Source organism: Myiozetetes cayanensis, unplaced genomic scaffold, assembly GCF_022539395.1.
Source record: "Myiozetetes cayanensis isolate MyiCay16 unplaced genomic scaffold, myiCay2020 scf16, whole genome shotgun sequence".
Lineage (NCBI taxonomy): Eukaryota > Metazoa > Chordata > Aves > Passeriformes > Tyrannidae > Myiozetetes > Myiozetetes cayanensis.
Window position 1 is genome coordinate 11,660,105 of NW_026087270.1, and position 20,515 is coordinate 11,680,619.

Here is a 20,515-nt window from a genome sequence, read left to right on the forward strand (position 1 = left end):
CGTGTGGCTCTCAGTGAGGAGAAACTGTGGTTTCATCCCTCCTTTGTGATTCATGTCTCTCCCAGCTCCCTGCTGCCACGGGAGGTCATGTTGTCAAAGATGCTGCAGCATCTGCGAGTCCCACAGACTTCAACAGGGTTGGTGTCTGTGCAATTACTGCTGCTGCTCTTCCCCTGTGAGAGCCTGTCAGGCTCCTAATGCTGCCTGTCATGTCTCCAGTGCTTCCAGGCATCCACACAGGCAGGTAAGGACAGCCTGGATGGCTCAGCACCCGCGGGTTTGCTCAGTGGGGTGTGCTCAGGGCTGAATTCACTGGAGCTCTGTGTTTTCTGGGCTGGCAGGACGTGTCCTGCAGAGCAGACACCAGCACACAGCGTGCTCAGCCCCCCTCGGAGCCGTGTGGGTGCTCCTGAGCCTGCGCCGAGCTCACAGGATGAACAGGAAGGCAGAAAGCTCAGGGCTGTGTGTGTGTGGATTTATCCACAGCCACAGCAGGGGAGCTGTGGTAGATCAGTAGTTTAGTCCTTCCTGCATCCTGGCTGCTCCTGGGCTGCAGATGCCACCGCTCTCTCCTCTCTCCCACCTTTGGAGGTGCCAACACCTTGGCTGTGTTAGCAGGGTGCTGGAGGAGCAGGGATGCTGGAATCATCCCTTACACACCATCACGCCTCGAGCCCAAATTTTCAGCGTGACTGACAAATTCATTTCAATTCCATGACCCCAAAACACCCAAGCACCATCCTCTGCTCCCCTGACAGGAAGATTTAGATCCTTTCTTCTGCCAGAGCCTGAAATATCCCTGCCTGAGCATTACAGGTTTTCCACTTCTCCTGGGTAGGTCTGGGACATCCAGCCTGGGGCACCTCCAGCCCTGCCTTGTGTCGAGTACTGACTCAACAAGGGGCAATATGGGGCAGTGGTGGCTTCCCCACTGCTCCCATCAGACCCTCCATGACCTCTTCTAGCAATGCCAAAGCAACAGGGAGAACAAGTGAGGAAGTGAGGAAGTTTCTCTATGATAAATCCAGGAATCATCAAAAACCAGGGTTGCAAAGAACCTGAAAAGCACACAGCTCAGCCTCCTCCCAGGGAGGTTCAGCTCTGCCCAGGTTCCAACTGAGCTGCTGATGTCCAACCAGGTCTTAGACCCCCTCCTCCCTCCCATCCACCACAGCCTCCCCAGGCAATTAATTACAGCCCTCAACTCATTAGCGATGGCTAATGGCTCACCCCTCCTCTAAGGCTTGAATTTAAGCCCATTAATTCTGTTCACCGAGAACAGATTATTCCCTTCCACTTTGTAGCAGCTTTTATGTGTTTGAAGATCACTCTGTCTCCTCTCCTCTGGCCTGAACACCTCCTGCTCTTCCCAACAGCCACTTAATGCCCAAAGTATCCTTAACCCTCCCAAAATGAGGAGCCCAGGATGGGATGTCTCACAAGGGTTGTACTCCACATGCTCCTGGACCACCATGAAGTTCTGTTGCCATAACCAACAAAACAGGTTAAACCAAAAGACATCACCAATGTCTTGTGTAAACCTGCAGATTTTCCACTGAATTCCCAGCAATAATGGATTTTTATCCAGGGGCTGGGTTGCAAAACAAACTCAAACTTGCTGCTCACATCCTCCAGTGAAAATCCTGCTGTTCCCACCACAGCAGTCTTCAGGGAAAACCTCAAAGGATGGGAGATGCGAGGAGGAGGGATCCAAGGCAAAACCCAGCAATAATTCAGGTTTTTCAGTTTTCCTTCCCATCCCAGACCCACAGTGGCACCACATTTCTCCACCAGATTTCCACACCCAGTTTCTCCTACTCACCGTACTGGATTTGAGCGCATCCCCACTGTCCTCTTCAGATTCTAGTGCAACAGGTAAAGATTTCTGTGGCGGGGAGAAGGTTAAGTCCCACCTTAGTAGCCGAGGTTCAGCTTTGTCCCCGAATCTCAGGTTTTCCAGTTTCTGCACCGTGGGCTCTGCAGAGGAAGCTGGCCTGAAATTCTCTTTGTTCTGGGACTTAGACCTCAGTCTCTGAACCCCAAAGCCCCGCTCTTCCCCACGGTGGTCGTCAGCCATGCTCCTGCAGCCTCCCCCTTTGCTGTAGTGTCTTTTTTGGGTGTGAATCTCTTGCATATAAGAATCCATCCTCATGAGGGGCTTCATCTCCATCTCGTAATTGCTCATCTTCTCCTCGTCCAGCTCAAGCAGTTTGGAGCTCCCTGAGCTGTGGTTGTGGGACCTGTGGTGGGAAGTCCATGAAACCGTGGCAGGGGAATCTGTCCACCTCTCTCTTTGCTTGTGGTTGGAGGCCGAGTGTTTGTGTCCTCCACTCCGACCTCGGTAGTCTTCGGGGGCGGGGGCCGCCCCCAGCTGCCCAGCGCGCAGGGTCCCGCTTCTCACGCCGCGCGTCCCGCCGGCCTTCTCTTCGCTGCTCCAGCTGTTGGGCCGCAGGTAATCCCCGCCACGCCCCTCCAGCAACATCTGGATCTCCCCGCCCCTCTCTTCGTCCACCGAGACCTGCCTGGAGAAGTGGGCGCTCTTGTTCCTGCAGGAAGGGCCCAGGGGGGGCGTGGAGGAGGGGCTGGCAGGGAAGCTCTGCAGCGGGCTGTCGTCGGGGGTCAGGTCGGACGGGGTGGTCCCTTTGCGGTACAGCTCGGGGCTCTCCTGCTGGAGGGGGGTCCCGGTGGACAGGACCTCGATGTCATCGCTCGAGTTCTGGCGCTTCGGTCTCTGGCATTCGAGCCCTTTTTGTGCGGCCGTGAAAGGGGGAGGAGAGAGGGGGAGAGAAAGGCGACAGGGTTATTTCTATTCTGTGAGTGCCCGCCGGGGTTTTCATGTCGCAGAACAGCGTTGGATGGTGAGGAACAGCGGGGAGGCATCGGGACAGCAGCACCACAGCGCAAGAAACAGCTGCTGCCACTGGACCCAGAGGAAGGCACCGCTGGTTTGACACCAAACCCGCCCTCACATCACCCCCAGCACCCGCAGAGCCGCCCGGTGCGAGCGGCTGCAGCCGGCACGGGAATGGTTCTGTAGCCCCAGGGACATGGAGAAGCCACTAATGATGCAGAGTTGTTGCTGGGGATTAGTATGATTTTTTTGGGGATTCATCTGATCACCTTTTCCCATCAGATCCCAGTCTGGAAGCATGAGAAGGGAAATGTGTGATGTGGCTGGTGGCAGCTCGCAGCTCAGCCTGTGCTCTCTGTGTGTGCTGGGTGCCACTGGGATCACCCCATGGTCCTGGACACCCCACGAGACATCCCACGCCAATGGCCCTCACACCTCTCCTGGGTGGGAAACACCTTGGCTTTCTGTCAGGTGCAGAAGGGAAATCTCACCTCGAAGTTTTCATAAAGAGACGGCCACATCTGGGCAGATGTGCAAGGGAAATCCTGCAAACCTTTTATCCAAGAGCTTTCCTGCCCCACACAGAGCAGGAGAATATGGACAATTCCCTCCTCAGCCCCCCTGGGTGTGCTGGAGAGGACACAGGTGGCTGTGCCTCACATACATAGGCAGGACCACGTACAACATAGACCATCCTCCTCATTCCATCCTGCTGATGTCTCTTCATTCCTTTCAAACCCAGAGATTCCCCAGGCAGTGTCTCCCTGGGCACAGGGACTTCTAAGGGACTGAACATCTTCTGCTGCTGAAGGAACACGTCACTTCTCCGGACAGTAACAAAAAAACTCCAACTTGTTAATCACTGATAAAACACCAAATTATTTCAAGGGGGTTCAAGCTAATAGTGGTTAATTCTCATTTTCCCCTCTCAAGTTGTTCCCAGTGAAGCCATGCTAAATTACAGGAATAATTTGATAAATATATTAAGTGCCTAATGCCCCTGAAATGCATTTAATTGCGATTGCCATGGCCAGGCAAGAAATGAGGCTCCAAAAGGAAGAACTCAATTTCTTGCCATCATTTAAAAATAAATGCTTAGAAGTGCCTGCTCTGATCTTTCCACTTTTGTTGAGGAATTTTCTCTCTCACATCTCTTTGGGGATTTGCTGGTGCTGGGACTTGCCTTCACCCAGAGCCATTCCCAAGTCCCACCATGTCAGGATTGGGATATGTGTGGGGCACATGGAAGTGTGAAGCTGGATGTCCCCATCAGAGCTCTTACAGGGGAGGTGAATAGAAACAAGCTTGGAAATCTCCTACTGAAGCAATTTACAGGAAATTATTTCCTAATGACTCAATTTTTGGGGACAATACTCAGATAGTTCAGCCTTAGTTCGTTCCCTGTGTCCCTGTTCATATGTGGGAGACTGATTTTCCTGGGATTTATCCAAGGCTGCTGAGGAATCCTGGTGGGAAATTGTTGTGAGCTCACCCCCTCTGTTTTCATGCAGAATAAATGTCCCTGGGATAAAATACAAACTGATTTTGTTGTTCAGACATTCCCCTTCCAGCCACCCTCCTATACCACAAATAGGAAACTGAGGCACGGAGGGAATAAATGGCTTTGTATAAGAAGGCTGGAAAGCCACCTGTCAGAAAGGGCTCAACCAAGACTTTGTGTGTCCCTGTTTGTCTCAGGAATCTTCCACAACTCAGGTCTCCAGGGCTTTTGCCGGAGTTCCAGGCACTTGAAAGCTTCCCACCAGCTCTGAGGACCCCAAAGTTGATCTCCAACTGCACAGCCAGCCATGGCCTTGCTACACCCTCCACTCCTGCACCTTTCCCGATCCCCAGAGCCCCACAACAGGGGCAAGAAAGCCCAGTGATGCTCCAGCATCCTCACCCTGGAGCCCTACATCATGTTATTAAGCCCCACCTCATCCTAAATGTGCCCCACCCACACCTGCAAGGAGCTGATCTAACTCTGCCTCTCCATGGGTCGAGTTCCCTGAGTTCTGCAGCCCCTGGCTGGGGCTCTGGGAGGAGCAGGGATGAGGTGCTGCCCCCAAAGCTCCGGAGCCCGCAGGGATCCAGGCGTTTCCTCCCGCAGGAATCCGGCAGATGCACCGGTGCCGTCCTGCCGGCTTTCGACACCCGAGGATGTGCAACAATTATTCCGAGCTAAAATTAGTCACGGAGCACGTGATGTTCCTGGAAGAACGGCTGCGAGAGCGCGAAGGAGGGTGCGGAGCACCGACTGTGGATTTCCAGCAGGACTGAGGATTGAGGCAGCTGTGCCCAGCCCAGGAGGCTTCAGAGCCAAACCTGTGCCCCTGGAGTACCCACGTTTGGGATTTGGGAGCAGTGCTGAGCTCCTGCCTCTAACTCTGGTGTGCTGCTGTCACCTTGGGGGACTCGCTTCAGCAGCTCCATGGACTGACCCTGCCGCGTCCAGGAACCAGGGAGGAACAACCACCGGGAGAGTGATGGGGGTGGGAGAGATCCCCGTGGCTGATGGAGATGGAAAACCACAGGGGGCAGGATGCAGGACACTGAGCAGGGATATTTTAATTTTTCCCAGGTAAACACCTTTCCCTCAGGCCTAAAGGGGTTGCTGGAGCCTGTGCCTGCAGGTCTGGAGTCTGTTCTGCGGGAACGACCAGGGCAGGATGGTGGTGGACATGAATCTCACTCTGAGTGTCCCTCAGCCCCCTAAAAAACCCTGCAAGGTGGGGACACCCAGCACCCAGAAAACCCTGCGGGGTGGGGACACCCAGCACCCACAGCGCTCGCTGGGTAAGGTGGGTGGTACCCAGCACCCACCACACTGCAAGGAGCACATCCAGCACCCACGATGCTGTGCCAGGAGGGTACATCCAGCACCCATGGTGTGGGTGGCACAGCACCCACCACAGTGTGCTCGGGGGGTGGCACTCGGGACCTGCAGCACCCTGAAAGGGAGTCACATCCAGCACCCACAGTGCTGTGCAAGGGGGACACATTCACCACCCGTGACACTGAGCAAGGGGAGCACACAGAGCACCCACGATGCTGAACGAGGAGGGCATATCCAGCACTTTAATCCTGTGCAGGGGGTGCACATCCAGCACCCAAAATAAGGGGGGCACACAGAGTATCCATGGCACTGAGCAAGGTGGGCACATCCAGCACCCACGATCCTGTGCAAGGTGGGCACGCAGAGCCCCTGCAATGCCAGTGCTGGGTGGTGCCAGCTCCTCCACCCCTGTTCATCCACTCCCCCCGGGCCGTTTGCAGCCTGAGGTCCCGGAGTCCGTGGGGTGTCACAACCACTCCCACCTATTATGTGCCTGAGTCGCTCGGCAGGCGCTTCCAGGTTTCCCGACGCATCTCGGATGGTGTGTTTGTTTTTTAATGTGCTCTAAGTGGAACCGCCTCCCTTCCCCTCCCCTCACTCACTCCCAACCCACCCAGGCGGGAGCACCAGCCACACGAACCCCGGCACAAGTCAAGCACCGTGTCCCCGTCTGGAGAGGTAGTAAAAAATGTATTACCTAAAAATATCTTTCCAAGAGGTGATTTAAAACAGCAAAGTCTCTTGGCAAGAGGAAATGGAGATGAGGAATATCTCAGGGCTGAAGGAGCCCCTGGGACCACACAGACCTGCGAGAAAGCTCAGATCTCTGATGTACAAATTGCACCTCGGCAGGAGAGATGTGGGGGGAGGGGGGGTGTTGAACCTCCTTCAGCGAGCATAGACCTGCGTGGGGCTCTGGTGCTCTGCCAGGGGATTGCTCCACCATCCCAAAATGCCCATGGATGTCTCCTGGATGGGGATCTGCCCCAGCTCAGGCAGGCCCATGTTGGGAGCCAGCCCCCAAAGCCCATCTGGCTCATCCTGCTGAGCCATGGGATGCCCCTGGCTGCCCCCTCAGCCTCTGTGCCACGGTTAAGTGAGGACTGGGGCAGGCTGGGCCAAAAGATCCAATGATCCCTTTTCCCCATCCTCAGGGAACGTGAGTCACTGGCACCAGCTCCTGGAGCAATTAAGCCAAGTGAGTAATCTTCAGTTAGAGAGCTGGGAGGGGGAGACAATAATGACAGATGCCTGCTAATGAGGGCTTGGTGCAGGAAAACTTTTGAATAAACCCAGTCCCATATATTAATTATTGTGTTAATTATTGCTGTGGGGACTTGGAGGTTCCCTTCAGACCCCTGATCTGACCACAGCTTTGCTTCAGCTCCCTCCTCCCTGAGCCTTTGCTGGGCCTGAACCTCTTACCAATGAGCACAAATCTGGACAAACTGGGAAGGAATGTTGAGGAAGGTGGAAGGAAAGCAGGGTTTGCTACCAGGCCAAGCTCAAACACGGATTTTCCCAACACCTCGAAGGACATGACTGATTTGCACAGCCAAGGGAAGGATCAGGTCTTAAAGTGTGCCGGTTCAGGCATTCCAAAGAAAGCATGAACCACACAAGCCCTGGGTGTAAAATCAGTGGTGACCTCTGGGACCATCTGTGTTTGCATTTGCCATCCAGAGCCCCTGTCATTTTTTTTCTGTGCAACCATCACGGACAATGGGATGTGTTTTGGTGTGAAAAGAGGAGACAAAAAAGCCCTGAACAAGGTGGAAGTGTTGAAGATTGAAAGCCTTGAGCCAAATCCCCTGAAAACTGGTGTTACTGGGAGGTTTCCCGCCCCAAGAGTCCTGGTGAGGACTGGGAGCTGCAGGCACAGACCGAGCCTCTGCTCAGGGCTCATTTTTGGGGGGTTTGGATCTCTGCAGGGCTCGGAACTGACCGTTTTCCCTGTGCTGGAAGGAAGGCGAGAACTCTTTGGCAGTGATCCTGGCGATCCGCGCTTCCTCCTGAGCTTTCTGCGCCGCTGTCACAGCCGCCTCTGCCTTGGCCCTGGAGTGAGAGGTCCTGCAAGGCAACAGGAGACACAAGGACCACGTTAGGCAGCTCCTCCCTGCATGGACAACCCCAAATTGCCCCCACAGAATCCCTTTGCTCTGAAACCCTTCGGCTGTGACAGGGGAGCTGTCACAGGGAGCTTGGGGCTCGCTGAGGAACGAGGGATGTTACAGCAACAACACATTCATGAGCTGCTTCCCGGCCTGGAAATCAATGTGGAAACAGGAGCAGGATGCTTTGTTCCCCCAGGGATGCATCACCCTGGAGCAGGCTGGTCCCCTGCATCCCACATCCCTCCGTGGGGGATCCCAGCCCAGCAGCCTCTCCGTGCATCTCCCACAAGCCTCTGGAGCTGAAGTGCTGAATTTAAAGCTGATTTGGGGTTTTTTTTAACCAAAACCATTTGCTTTGGGATGAAAAGAGGAAGATTTCCATCCCCACCCCCACGTTTTGCGTAAAATGCTGGATGTAAATAAATACTGGGAGCAGAGGTTGGAGCGGGGGTTTGGCACTGGTACCACCTCCACAGCCTCTCAACACATCTTTCTCAGGGCATTTTTTCACTCTGGATGAACAACTGTCCCCTGCACTCACCAATGATTCCCCAAACGCTCGTGTTTGATGGCATTTCATCCCATCACTCCGGATTTACACCCTCACACACCCTCTCTGAGAGCATCCTCCGGAGGCTGCTTTGTCCCTTCCCCTTTTCCGAGCTATCCAGGCACTTTTAAAAATTCCTGTTCCCACCCCGGTGCAGGCAGCACTATAAATAGCTCAGCTGATTTCTTTTCCCTCCAAAATCAGGCCCTCCATCTCCTTTAATCATTTTTTTTTTCTGCCGCTCTCTGAATTCCCTCTAATTTCCCGACATCTGTGCGGGGAGGAGTGCCATTCCTGACCGGCTCCTAGAAATGGAAAACAGGGCCAGGAATGTGCCTGGCATCGCATCGTGTGGCACAGACCAGGGCTATGAAACAGGGGGGGTGTGACTGTGTGCTGTCACCTCCCTGAGCCCGGAGGGACGCCTGGTCCCTGCTCCCGGTGCCGTCGCTCGTGTTCCGGCGCCGACGCTTTCCAAGTGTTCCTGCTTTAACAAGGGCTTTATTTACATCAATGGGCTGCTTTGGAGCAGCCCTGGAAGTGGATCCAACCCATTTTCCAGAGCTGTTGAAGGTGGTGGAGGGGCTGTGGTGATGCTGTTGCAGGTCCCACAGGTCCCCTGTGACCAGTGCAACCAAAAATTGGGTTCAAATGGTTTTCTACCCACCTCGAGTCCAGTGCTCTCTCTGCTCAGCACTCTGTGCAGGGTTGGAGGAGTGGACAAACATGTTACAGCCCATTCCCTGGCAGCTATCCCACTTCTCTATCTTTTAGGAGGAGCAGGGATGCTCCAAGCAGGACCTGAAGCAAATTGCTAGGAGAGGAGGTGAAACTGCTCCTGTTTTTCATAGAATCATGGAATGGTTTGGGTTGGAAGGGACCTTAAAGATTATCCAGTTCCACTCCCTGCCATGGGCAGGGACACCTTCCACTAGATCAGGTTGCTCCAAGCCCTGTCCAACCTGGCCTTTGATGCTTCCAGGGATGGGGCAGCCACAGCTTCTCTGGGCAACCTGTGCCAGGGCCTCACCACCCTCACAGGGAAGGATTTCTTCCCAATATCCCATCTAACCCTGCCCTCTGGCAGTGGGAAGCCATTCCCCCTTGTCCTGTCCCTCCAGGCCCTTGCCCAAAGTCCCTCTCCAGGTCTCTTGTAGGCCACATTTTTGGCACAACGTGGTCTGTGGGAAAGGCTGGGACATCAGACCCACTGATTAAACCCCCCCAGTGCCAAGGATGGGGCCACCTGAGGCTTGAAATTCAGACAGTGACACTGAGGTTGTTAAACATGTGACATCTTCCAGGAGAGCCCCCCAGAGATGTGGATCCAAGGATCCTTCATCCATCTATCCCTTTGCTGCCTCCTGGACTGAAAACTGGGGATGTGCCTGTCCCTCCCATCCTGCAGCACATTCCTAGAGCAGGCTGCAGGTCCCTGCTGGCCTGGTACAAAGGATTAATAACGTCTGAGAGCGTCTGGACCGAACTCAGCAGGCAGGATTACACTCTGCCTCCCGAAACTCTTCCCTGGAGAGGCAACTGGAGGCACTTATCTGTCACTGCTTGCCAGGGAAGGAGGCTGGAAGTGCTGAACAGCAGCTTATGCCACCTCCAAGGGTCGTGGGGACACATGGAGGTGTCTGCAGAGGGGGAGGAGCACACATGGAGCCATTACCCAATTCTGGGACTGTGTGATCACCCAAGCTCTCCTCCTCTCTTAAGGATTTATCATCTCCCCCTTTATAGTATTCCAGAATGAGTGAGGTTGGAAAAGCCCTCCAAGACCATCAAGTCCAACCTATGCCCTATCCCCACCTTGTCACCCAGCCCAGAGCACTGAGTGCCACGTCCAGTCATTCCTTGGACACTTCCAGGGGTGGGGACTCCACCACCTCCCTGGGCAGCTCCTTCCAGTGCCTGACCACCGTTTCCATGGAGAAATTCCTTCTGATGTCCAACCTAAACGGGTTACAATCACCATCCCTGGAGGGACGGATGCATCTGCATCCCTGGAAAACTCATTCCAGTGACCTGGGCTAGTTCATCCCACAGTCAGCCCAGGAAGAGCAGCAAACCTTTAAAAGCTAAAACTCGAGGCTTTGGCTCAGAGAGGGTTAAAAATCAATCCCATTAATTAAGCCATCTCCGATCCCAAATACCCTGGATTCCCCCAAAGCGGATGGAAAGCGCAGCTTAATTGTTTGTAAAGCTCCCTAAGACGCTCGGAGGTGGAGGGGGAGGCGCCGGTGGAGTGAAAAGCAGAATTATGGTGATCTATATGTTGCATAATAAAATACATCAGTATTCCCAAATAAATGCAAGTAATCCAGTTAGTGCTCGCATGACTTTGTCACATCCCAAATTTAACAGCTGTCTCCTCTACGCGTTCCTGCTGCTCGTGGCTAAATCTTAATTCCCAGTTAATTGCCCGAGTTTATTTCCTTGCAAAGCGGGTTTTTCTCCACGACACATGGACAGGACCCGATCTGATCACTCTTCTTCTCCTGCCCTAAGTGCTGCCATGGATTTTTGCCGGAAACCACAGTCAAAATAAGGCTGGATCCTTCCCTATGAATCATAGAATCGTGGAATGGTTTGGGTTGGAAGGGACCTTAAAGATCATCTCGTTCCGGTGGGCTCATGATGGGATGAAGGAAAGAGTGATGCAAGAGGAGCTGTTTAATTCCTCCCACCTCTGAGCTTCCTCAGCCTCCTCCTCCAGCTGGGATGAATCCAGCAACCTGGCCTAGTGGAAAGTGTCCCTGCCCATGGCAGGGGGTAGAACAAGATGAGCTTTAATGTCCCTTCCAACCCAAGCCATTCCATGATTCCAGGGTTTTAGTGCACCACACTATCCAAGGTGAACTGGGAGATGGTACTTCAGCAAGGACAGGGCTGGGAAGAGCCAGAGGAGCGATGGCCAGGATGGGTTGTGGCTTTTCAGTCCCAAGGGTCCAGTTTGGGTCAGGGCAGAGAGTCCACGCTGGGACCGGCTTGGAATATTTTATTTATTATTGTTTTGCCAAGCTGACTCACTCTTCTTGGAGGATGAGTGGGCAAATGGTCAAACTGGCAAGAGGAGCTGGCAGGAGGCAGGAAAAATCCCAACCAACCAGATTTCTGTAAATCTTTGCAGATCTCTTGTGATTTGGCCAGAGCTGACAAGGGAAGGGATAATACCTGTGCCTGGTTCCTAATGCCAAGTTTATCAGCTCCAGCTAATCTATAAGAAGCTGGAATCAACTGATTTGCAAGGAAGAACTTGGCTTTTTAGGAATTCCAGCAGCAACTCTGGGCTGGCTTTTTGTGAGAGAGGAGTCAATGCAAGGCCTTTGCTGCAAACTTGAGGCTGGGGGCTGGTTTAGCCAAAAAGGGGGGAGCTCTCAGCAAAATCCTGATGGATTCAGGAAAGAAGGAAGCAAAATTGGAACCAGGTGAGGCTTGAGAGGTGTTTTGGTTAATGGAATTCTTTGGCAGGAGAACAAGTGGGACAAACTGCTTAAAAATTAGGCTGGAAATTAGAACAAGTTTACAGAACCCCTGAAACATTTCCGAGCTGTAAATGGGAAACCTGGAATTTCTGGGATGGCATCGTGGAGTCACAGGAAACCTGGTTCACTACTGAGTCTCTCTCCATCCATTGTTTGAGTGCAGTGATAGTGCAAAGGAGGAACTGGATCCAGGCAAGGGTTTTGCCATCCTTATTCCTATTTTTCTTGCATTTCTGTATGAAAAACACACTCTTCAATAAAAAACAGGCACCAGACTCTGAGCAAACTCACGTTTGGGGTCAAAGGGAGCTCTGGGCTGGTTTAAATGTTTAAATGTTAAAAAGCATCAAATGGACAAGATTTCTGCAAAAGAAAATTCCTGAAATTCACATGGCAGCTCTTGCCAAGGGATTTCTGTTCTTTTCCAAGCAAACTCCTCACTTCCCTGATGCCCCCTGAACTCAAAACCTGGCCAAGGGATTCCCTCCTCAGTGGGAGGGAATTGAGGGGTTTGAGGCTTGACAGGGAAATATGAAATTCCTGCTTTATTGTCAGGACCCTCTGCAGGGATGGAGAACCCCCAGCCCTCCTCCATCCCACTCCAAGAGCTGATGGAAACCTCTCCTGAGCTCTCCAGCTCCTCAACAGGATCATATATGAGATTGCAACAAGTCCTAAACACTTTGCACCATGTAAAAGGACTCCGTGGTCCACGTTTTCATGGAGAACTTGCAAATCACTGAAGGCTTCACTGCGAGCACTGAGGGCCTGTAGCATCACAAGTGGTGAGGATGGAGTTAATCTACCAGTGAGCTCATCCCGGGCCATAATGAACAGCCTGAAGTTTTCCTAAGGGGCCAGCCTGGCTCCATTGGATTCACTTTGTCTGCAGGTCAATATGTAATCAGGCAGCTTTTGGGTTGATGTGGGTTGTTTTTTTTTTTTTTTTAAATGCATCTTTATCTTCCTACAGGAGGAATGTTTCCTCCTTCCATTACAGAGGTTCATGTATTTTTCAAATGGCAAAATTCAATTAAAACACACACCAGCTGCGAGAGAATACTTCAGGAAAAATTCAGAGAGAGCATTTGCAGGTTCTGCCATCCGACCCCAGCTCTTGAAAAGCAGCAGGGGCTCAGGGACAGCTTCGGGATGCACCTTGTCCTGGGGAGGGATGGCTGGATGAAACAAGGAAAAGGACTTTTACAGTCCAACCTCCCCCATGTGTAAAACCCAGGCTGGTATAAGCACGAGTCCCTTCGCTGAGTTGATTCCCCAGGGGTTGTTTTCCATTCCCTCTGGCACAGCAGAGCAGGATCTGGCCCTAATTGCATCCAGCAGAGATGCACCAAGAAACACAAAGCACAAGTCCCCAAGTGATCGATGCCGGTAACCAAACCCCAGGGCTTTGGGAGATGGGAATGCTGATGCAACCCTCTCCCGAGGCTATCCAATCGCTCCAGGATGGCAAAAGAGAGGCGTTCCCAGCTCCCGGCCCTGCCAGCGTGGGATTGATCTCTCTGCAACAGCACCAGGAGGCTCTGCCTGCTCCGGGCAGCATCTCCATCCCTGCCTGCGAGGAGGGGAGGCTTGGCTGGTCTTCATGCTCTCCTAGATGGGACAAATTGGGACTGAATTATTAATAGGCACTGCAGACTGTCTGGCTTTACCTCTGCGGGAGCAACCCTGATTTAGGGCAGAGCTGGGGAGAGCTGCAGTGCCCATCCCGCCTCCCTTTCCCCCTCCGTGGGCTTCACCGGGCACACATCCCGCATCCAACACCTCTCCAGCCCCAGATCCCAGCGCAATAACCTGCCGGTGAGGGTCGGGGTAGGCACGACCCAGGGCCAGGCTCTGTCTAGACAATGCCTTCAGGGAATGGGGAGATGGCAGCAATTAACAACCTGTTTGTTATTTTCCCTATCTGGCATTTATTGCCCCGATAAAACCCGCTCTTAATTCCGGCTTGGCTCTTTTCACAGCTCTCCCGGCTCGTTGTTATTGCACCAGGCTCACCCTGAGTGATTTGTGAAGGCAGTAATACAGTGCTGGTACTCAGGGGGTGGAATATTAGACACACCAATTAGCTATCTGTGCATAAATTCCCATTTACCTGCTTACCACAGGCATATTTCCCTGCCCGCTCTCTCTGTCTGCTTTTTCCTCCACAACCCCCTCCCCCCCCATCTCTGGAATTCTTAATCAAGGGAAAAAAGCTGCTTAATGTGACCTCTGACATGACGTAATGCAGCCAAAACCGTCTGCTCTGGCTCTTTGCAGCCAGACACAAAGCAGGTGCTGTGCATAGCAAAGAGAAAGCCTGGCTTCCCAACACCCCCTGCCAGGCTTCCCAGATTCACTGGGAGATTTTGGGATGGCAGGATGGATCATTCCTGCCTGGGATCTGTGCACCTGAGCACAGGGAGGAGTAGCAGGAAACATCCCATCAGTGGGACAGCAAGAGGGAAGGGCTGGGATGGCATGGGAAAGAGGGAATGGGGATTGCAGGCTTGGAAAAAATGGCTCTTTAAGTCACATTTCAAGAGAATTAGAGAAAAAAAAATACTGGAAAGCTTTAATCCCCAAAAACCCCTCAGGGTGTTTGTTGCTGCCCAAGAAAGCAAAACACAGCGAAACACGGAAAATGTTGTGGTCAAAAGCCCAAATCCAACTTTCCCTGTGGTTTTACACCAGGAAATGTCACATTAAGGGGGGAAACCATTCCCAAGCCAGCTGGGAGATCTTGTGGAGAGCAGGTGCCTGTGGCCCAGCTGGGGCATGGAAGGCATGAGGTCTCCCAAATTCATGGAAACAGGGTTGGAGCCAGTTCCCATTTAACTCCAGGCAGCTGTGCCAGATCCTTCCCTACCTTTAAATTTTTGGAGCTTACAAATGGAGAGTGAATTCACTGAGGTGTCATTTGCCATTTTGTACTGAAATTCCATTTTTAAATCCAAGTAAGGGGAAAAAAAAATATCCCAGGCTGTGTCCTTGTGTCCTGTGCCTTGCCTTGAAGATAAAATGAGTTTTGTTGGAGAACTGAATTTATGACATGTAAAGGTGCAAAGTCTTGGTAACTTGTGGTACAGGGATGGGTCATGTCCCCAAAATTCTGGGAGGAACAACTCAAACAACATCCCTAAGCTGGATCCTTCCCAGCAGAGAGGATGAGAGTGTTCAAAGGGTCATAACACCACGATCCTCTCCAGCTCACCTTATTCCCACCATCCCAAACCATTCATGGGGCTTCTCAGATTTACTTATTTTATCCCTCTTTTTGCTAAACAGAAAATCCCGGCCTTGGCACAAGAAAATAAAACTCCTTCGACTTCAGAGGGCTGAGCCAGGTGGAGCTGGTACCCAGAGGCACATCTGCCACCATCAGCCAGGATGCTCCCAGCATCTCTCTGGCCAAGGGACACGCGGAATAAGCAGGGCCAGGCAGACTCTGCATTTCCCTCCTGGTGGGTTTTCCTTCCTTTTAACTTCTTGCCCCCCAGCAAGGACAAAGCTGATGGAGATGATGCACAGGCTGCCCTGAGATGTTATTCACAGCTCACAAGATAATTAACATCTGGAGAGGGAGCCTCATCCCCTGCCATCTGTCACTTGGAATGAAGCTCGGGAGGAGGCAGGTGAGCGAGGCAGTACCTGCACATCCCGGTGTTCCAGTGCCTGCCAGCCCAGACTGGGATTTGCCTTGGGAAAGGATGGCTTTGATGCCACGGTCCCACCTGACTGATCAAGATTTGGCCTCTCTCCAGACCTGTCACTTTGCCAGACACAGGCAGTGGTGGGACAGGGAACTGCCCTCGGGCCACAGCTGAGCTCCAGGCAGTCCCCTCTCCCAAATCCAACACAGAGGCAAGAGCAAACTCCAGCTCCAGAGGTGGATTTTTCCCTTTCCTTATAAACTGGGGAAGGCATGAGATAACTGCAGCACTGTGAACATTGTTATCTGCTGGAAAGCGATGCAAAACTATGAGATCCCACTTGGAGCAGGATTTGGGAAGAGCCAGCTTCAAGGAAGGAGAGGAATGAGCAGAGGGGATGTTTCTTGCTTTCTAGCTGTGGTGCTTTGGATAGGGCAGGTTTCCATAATCTTACTGGATAATTGTCATGGACATAGTGGAAAACACACCTGGTGGAAATGGGAAGGGCTGAGTTCCCCTCTCCTTCCCCTGCCAGCCCTCCACGCTCACATCCCAAAGGCACAGCAAACGCTCCTCTAACCCTGGGCAAAAATAGCTCATTACAAACGAGCCTGCCACTGCCAGGCAGGAGGCAAAACAGGTTGGAATGAATTCCCTAACAACCCTTGGAAAAAGGAAAAGAAAAAAAAAGAATTTAAAAAAAAAAAAAGAGAGAGAGAAAGAAAAAGGAAAGAGAAGGCACAAAATCTCCGAGGAAGCGGGGCAGCAGCACTGGCTCATCCACACACTGCAGATCTCTCCTGGCTGTGTTTAAAAAGCAGGAATAGGAGAGCAGAAAATCCCGACACCGATGCCGCAGTCGGGTGGAGATTTTGGAATGCACAACAGGCCAAGCTGGAGCTCCCTGAGCAGCCGTAACTCAGCCTGCCTGGACATGTGGAGAGCTGGCTTTGGCTGCACATGCTGCTGACTGGAATGGCTTCAGGCTGGATCCTGCATTCCGGCTGCGTCCTCCTGTCTCCAGGCAAAGCCGGATCCAAAGGCGGCCCCAGCAAAACCCTCAGGAGCCCATCACTGCTGCTCTGGCCAGGGAAAGGCCAGGTTTTGGTGGTGGGTCTGGAGAGGTGGATTGGTGGGACATCATCCATCTGCATGGATTCATCGAGGAGAGGAGGGTGGAGACATGGTCATGACCTGCCCATGGCAGGGGGGTTGGAACTAGATGGGCTTTAAGGTCCTTTCCAACCCAACCACGCTGTGATTCCATGACTACCCCCAGTCCAGCCACAGATTTGAAGGAAACATTGTGGGATGCTTGAAGGCCATCAGAAAATGCCTGGTTGGTGTGGACACTGGGTACCTCCTCCTGCCATGGCCTGCCCCAGGATGCAGGTCAAAAGGTGGAGGATTCAGTGGACCATCAGCATCCATCAGCATCCCAGCCTGGCCTCCATCACCAGGTTACTCTCCATAACACTCCATTCTCCCTGTTTTCATGCTGCCCTCCTCGCTGGGCCGATGTCACCATGGGATGGAGCTGGAGGTGGAAACCTCAATGTTAAATGCAGCACAGGGAGAGAAAACCGGGCCACTGGGCAAAAGGAGCCTTGGGAGCCCCTGCTCTGCCTCCAGGAAATCCCCCAAATCCCTTCAAAAGGGAGGAACCACCAGCACACCCCAGCCCCTCGGGAATCATTAGAGACTCTTTCCTATAGCCAAGAGAAAAGTGCTCAGAATAAGGGAATTTGAGGAGTTCAGGCAAAAAACTCCAGGTGAGGGAGGTGCCGACAGCAAAGCAAAGCTGGCCTGTCCATTGAATTGCAGTTCTGACACCTAAAAAGGAGTTAAACCAAATTCCAAAGCAAACCACAACAGAACTGCAAGGAAAAGTCTTTTTTCCTTTCCTGACCCTTCACCCCCTTCGTGTTTTGGCTGAAACCCTTTGGCAGCTTCACAAGTTTTGGTCACCTCAAGCAAAACAGACATTTGGCAAATGAACTTTCCAGGCAATTTTTTTTTCCCCTCTCCTGCTGTTGGAGCCACAAAAGCCCCAAAGAGGCAGCGAAATGCTGAGCTCATGGTCCTCCCTTTCCCCTGGTGATGGGCTGATGGAGAGGGAGGATCTGTGACCTTCCTCTGGTCATGCGATGTTTTAACCAGCCAACACCCACCAGCAAAACCCACCCTGGTTCTGAGCAAACAGCATAAAAACCTCACCCAAAATCAACCAAAACCTCGTTTAACTGAAGTTAAGATTTTAGTTCCAGCACAGCCTGGGCTTGGGCCAAGCCAAGGAGCTGAAATGGCCTCGGGGACAGTGACGATGCCCTCCAGCTGTCGGAGCAGAGGAAGTTGATATCCAGCTTCACCCCCCAGGAGTTCTCGAACACTTCCAGCCCTGTGGGGTAGGAGACAGGACTCTTTTTTCCTAGGAGATGTAACAGAGGTCTAAGGGATGTGTTTAAACAGTCTGGTACTCTGAAAACCCTCTGTATTTTCACTCTGGAAAACTGTGTTTTGACCACCAGGGCCCTAAGAGATGCTTGGACAGCAAATACATCCATGTGTTGCTCCGTAGAGCTGGGAGGGGACCCATTTACTGCCTGGAGGAGATGCTGGTGATGGGTACCACTGTGCACCTCTTGCTGCCTTCAGTCTCTCCGAGATGGACCTGGTGATGACAGGGAAGCTTTTCCTTGCTGCAAGGGACAACCAGCCCCAAAGTGGTTGGAGACAGCCACGTGTGGGGCACGGCAGTGTCATCTCCATCCCCCATTGCCACCTCCAGTCCCACATGTGCTCACCAGCAACCCCCAGGAACGATGAGAAAACATGAACAATGAGTGTTTGGTGAAATTTTTTCTCATTTTAAGCACTGCCTGGGGCACCAATCAGGCAACCTCCCACACCACCATCAGCCCTGGTAGGAGCAGACATGAGGGAGAGGGGCTGGAGGTGCCTCCAGGGCTGTGTCACCCTTCTGTAGTGCAAGTGTTGGCCACAGCCTTGATGTCTGGTGGGGGGAATAATAAATCATCCCAGTTGCCACAACAAACAAGGATGTCCTGTCTGCCTCAACCTTCAGAGCCCACCCAGGAGGACCTGCTTCCTTCATCCCAGCTGCCTCTATGGGTTTCTCTTGTTTTTTGAATGCACAGGGGCCCCAAGGTCAGCTGCACCCCCAAATATCCCACCTCTAGTGAGGCTCCTCAACCTGTGCCTGAGCTATTCAGCTCTGCTTTGGTCCTCAGCTGTTGGATGCTGCTCATCCCAGTGCACCCCAAGCATCCTGTGGAATGCCTTGGATGGGACGTGGCTGCACAGGACCTGCTGGGGCAGTGGGTGCCCTGTCAGGCCCCCAAACACCGACGTGCCCCGAGGCCCTTGGTTTGCAGGTCTGAGCTGCCTCCGAGGCAAAGCCCGTGAAAATTTCCACTCAGGCAGCCAGCAGCACAACAGGGGAAGGGACTGGGAGCCTGGCTCTGCCAGGAGAGAATCTGGTCTTTTAATTATTTATGCTTCACCTCCGTGCTATGGGGATAAGAGACAGATCCGACAGAGACACAGCCGGGTAACGGAGAGGAGGTGCAGCCTGGCTCTCCAGAGGGGCCATTTACACAATTCAGGTGAGCCCAAGGTCCCTGCCTGAGTCCTGCCCCACAGCTCTTCCCTTGGAAGAGTGCTTTATCCCTGGCTCTCCTGGGAGAGAATGGCAGACTATCCCTGCCACCACTTCCCTGGAGGATTCATGCCCTGGACTGAAGGGTTGGGAAGACCTGTCACCTGCCACAGCTGTTTGAAGGTCCCCAGGGATTTTCTTATGTTGGATGGGACCAGCTGCCCACCTGTCTCTGGGGTGACTGTGGGACAGTGTGACCACTGTGTCCAGATTTGAGCCCCCAAACCTATTTCTTTTCCATAAGAGAGTACAACCCTGAGGAACTGCTGGCTCAGGGTAGATCATGGAGCTCACAAACATCATGGCAGGGTGTCCACTGCCCCAGCCTTGCTTGGGTTCACCATCTCCTGCAGCTTTTCCTTTGGGGACAGATGCCAGAACTGCTTTAATCCAGCAGAATGAGCTCAGCAAAGTTGTATGGCCTTGTCCTGTGCTCCCTTCTGCTGTTGTGGTCCACGAACAGGAGCTGATGCTGCTGACAGAGCCCATCCCATCTCCCATCAGGGTGCACCCATCCCATCTCCCATATGGGTTGCTCCTGAGGCCCAGCTGGGAAAACCAACAGTCCACACATAACATGCCATGACCCTGGAGGGTGACACAGGGTCACAGCAAGGCCCTGCTGTCCCAGTTGGAAGTGAGCAGGAAGCAAAGGAAAGCTGCTCTCCATGGAAATGGGGCATTGGAGATGGGCCAACATTGAAAAGTAGGTCCCACTGGACACTGGGCTGAGCACCAGGCATGGCCACAGCACTTCCATGATGAGATTTTAGGGTGTTCACCACCCTGGAGAACTGGGACCTTTTTAGTCACAACTTTGAAGGGATAATCAGTCAGATCCATGGGGTAAATCCCCCTGGGATTTCCAGGGGGGAAATTTGCTTAGCAGGGTCTACAGTCAAATCCTTTAATTTCCTGGATTAGGAAGCCAGGACAGCTTGGCATTTGTCCTGCATGGAGAAGACGACAGAAACCTCATTGCTTGAGGCTTTTCAAACTGTCTACAAGAGCACAGAGGGCTTGGGAGCTCCCAGCCCTTCCCCTGTGCTCCCCTCCAGCATCCCAATCTCTAGCTGTGGTGGGAAGCAATGCTCAGGAACACCAGCAAGGAAAACACTCAATATTTTGGCTCAGCTCTGTGTTTTCATCTTGGTTCTGCTCCTGATACTGCTTTCTGCTCTCCCCAGGGAGGAAGGGGTTTGGTGGGGGACAGGAACATGGGGGTGTTGGGGCTGTTGCTGCAGGCAAGCAGGAGGGTGGGCGGCTGGGGCAGGAGCAGCCAGCAGGAACAGAAGCCAGGAAACCCAAAACGGGAGCCAGGAGAGGAACAGAGCAGGCAGG

At 52.9% G+C, this 20,515-nt stretch overlaps 1 protein-coding gene across 1 annotated transcript in view; it reads right to left on the reverse strand.

Annotated features, from left to right (window-relative positions):
- The window catches only part of JPH3 (junctophilin 3), a 55,908-nt gene that overhangs the window by 10,491 nt on the left and 24,902 nt on the right, over positions 1–20,515 (reverse strand). The window contains exons 3-4 of the mRNA XM_050311711.1: positions 7,633–7,757; positions 1,823–2,745 (exon numbers count right to left, since the gene is read on the reverse strand). Of these exons, the coding sequence (XP_050167668.1) occupies positions 1,823–2,745; positions 7,633–7,757 (1,048 nt within the window). The remainder of the gene's footprint in view (positions 1–1,822; positions 2,746–7,632; positions 7,758–20,515) is intronic.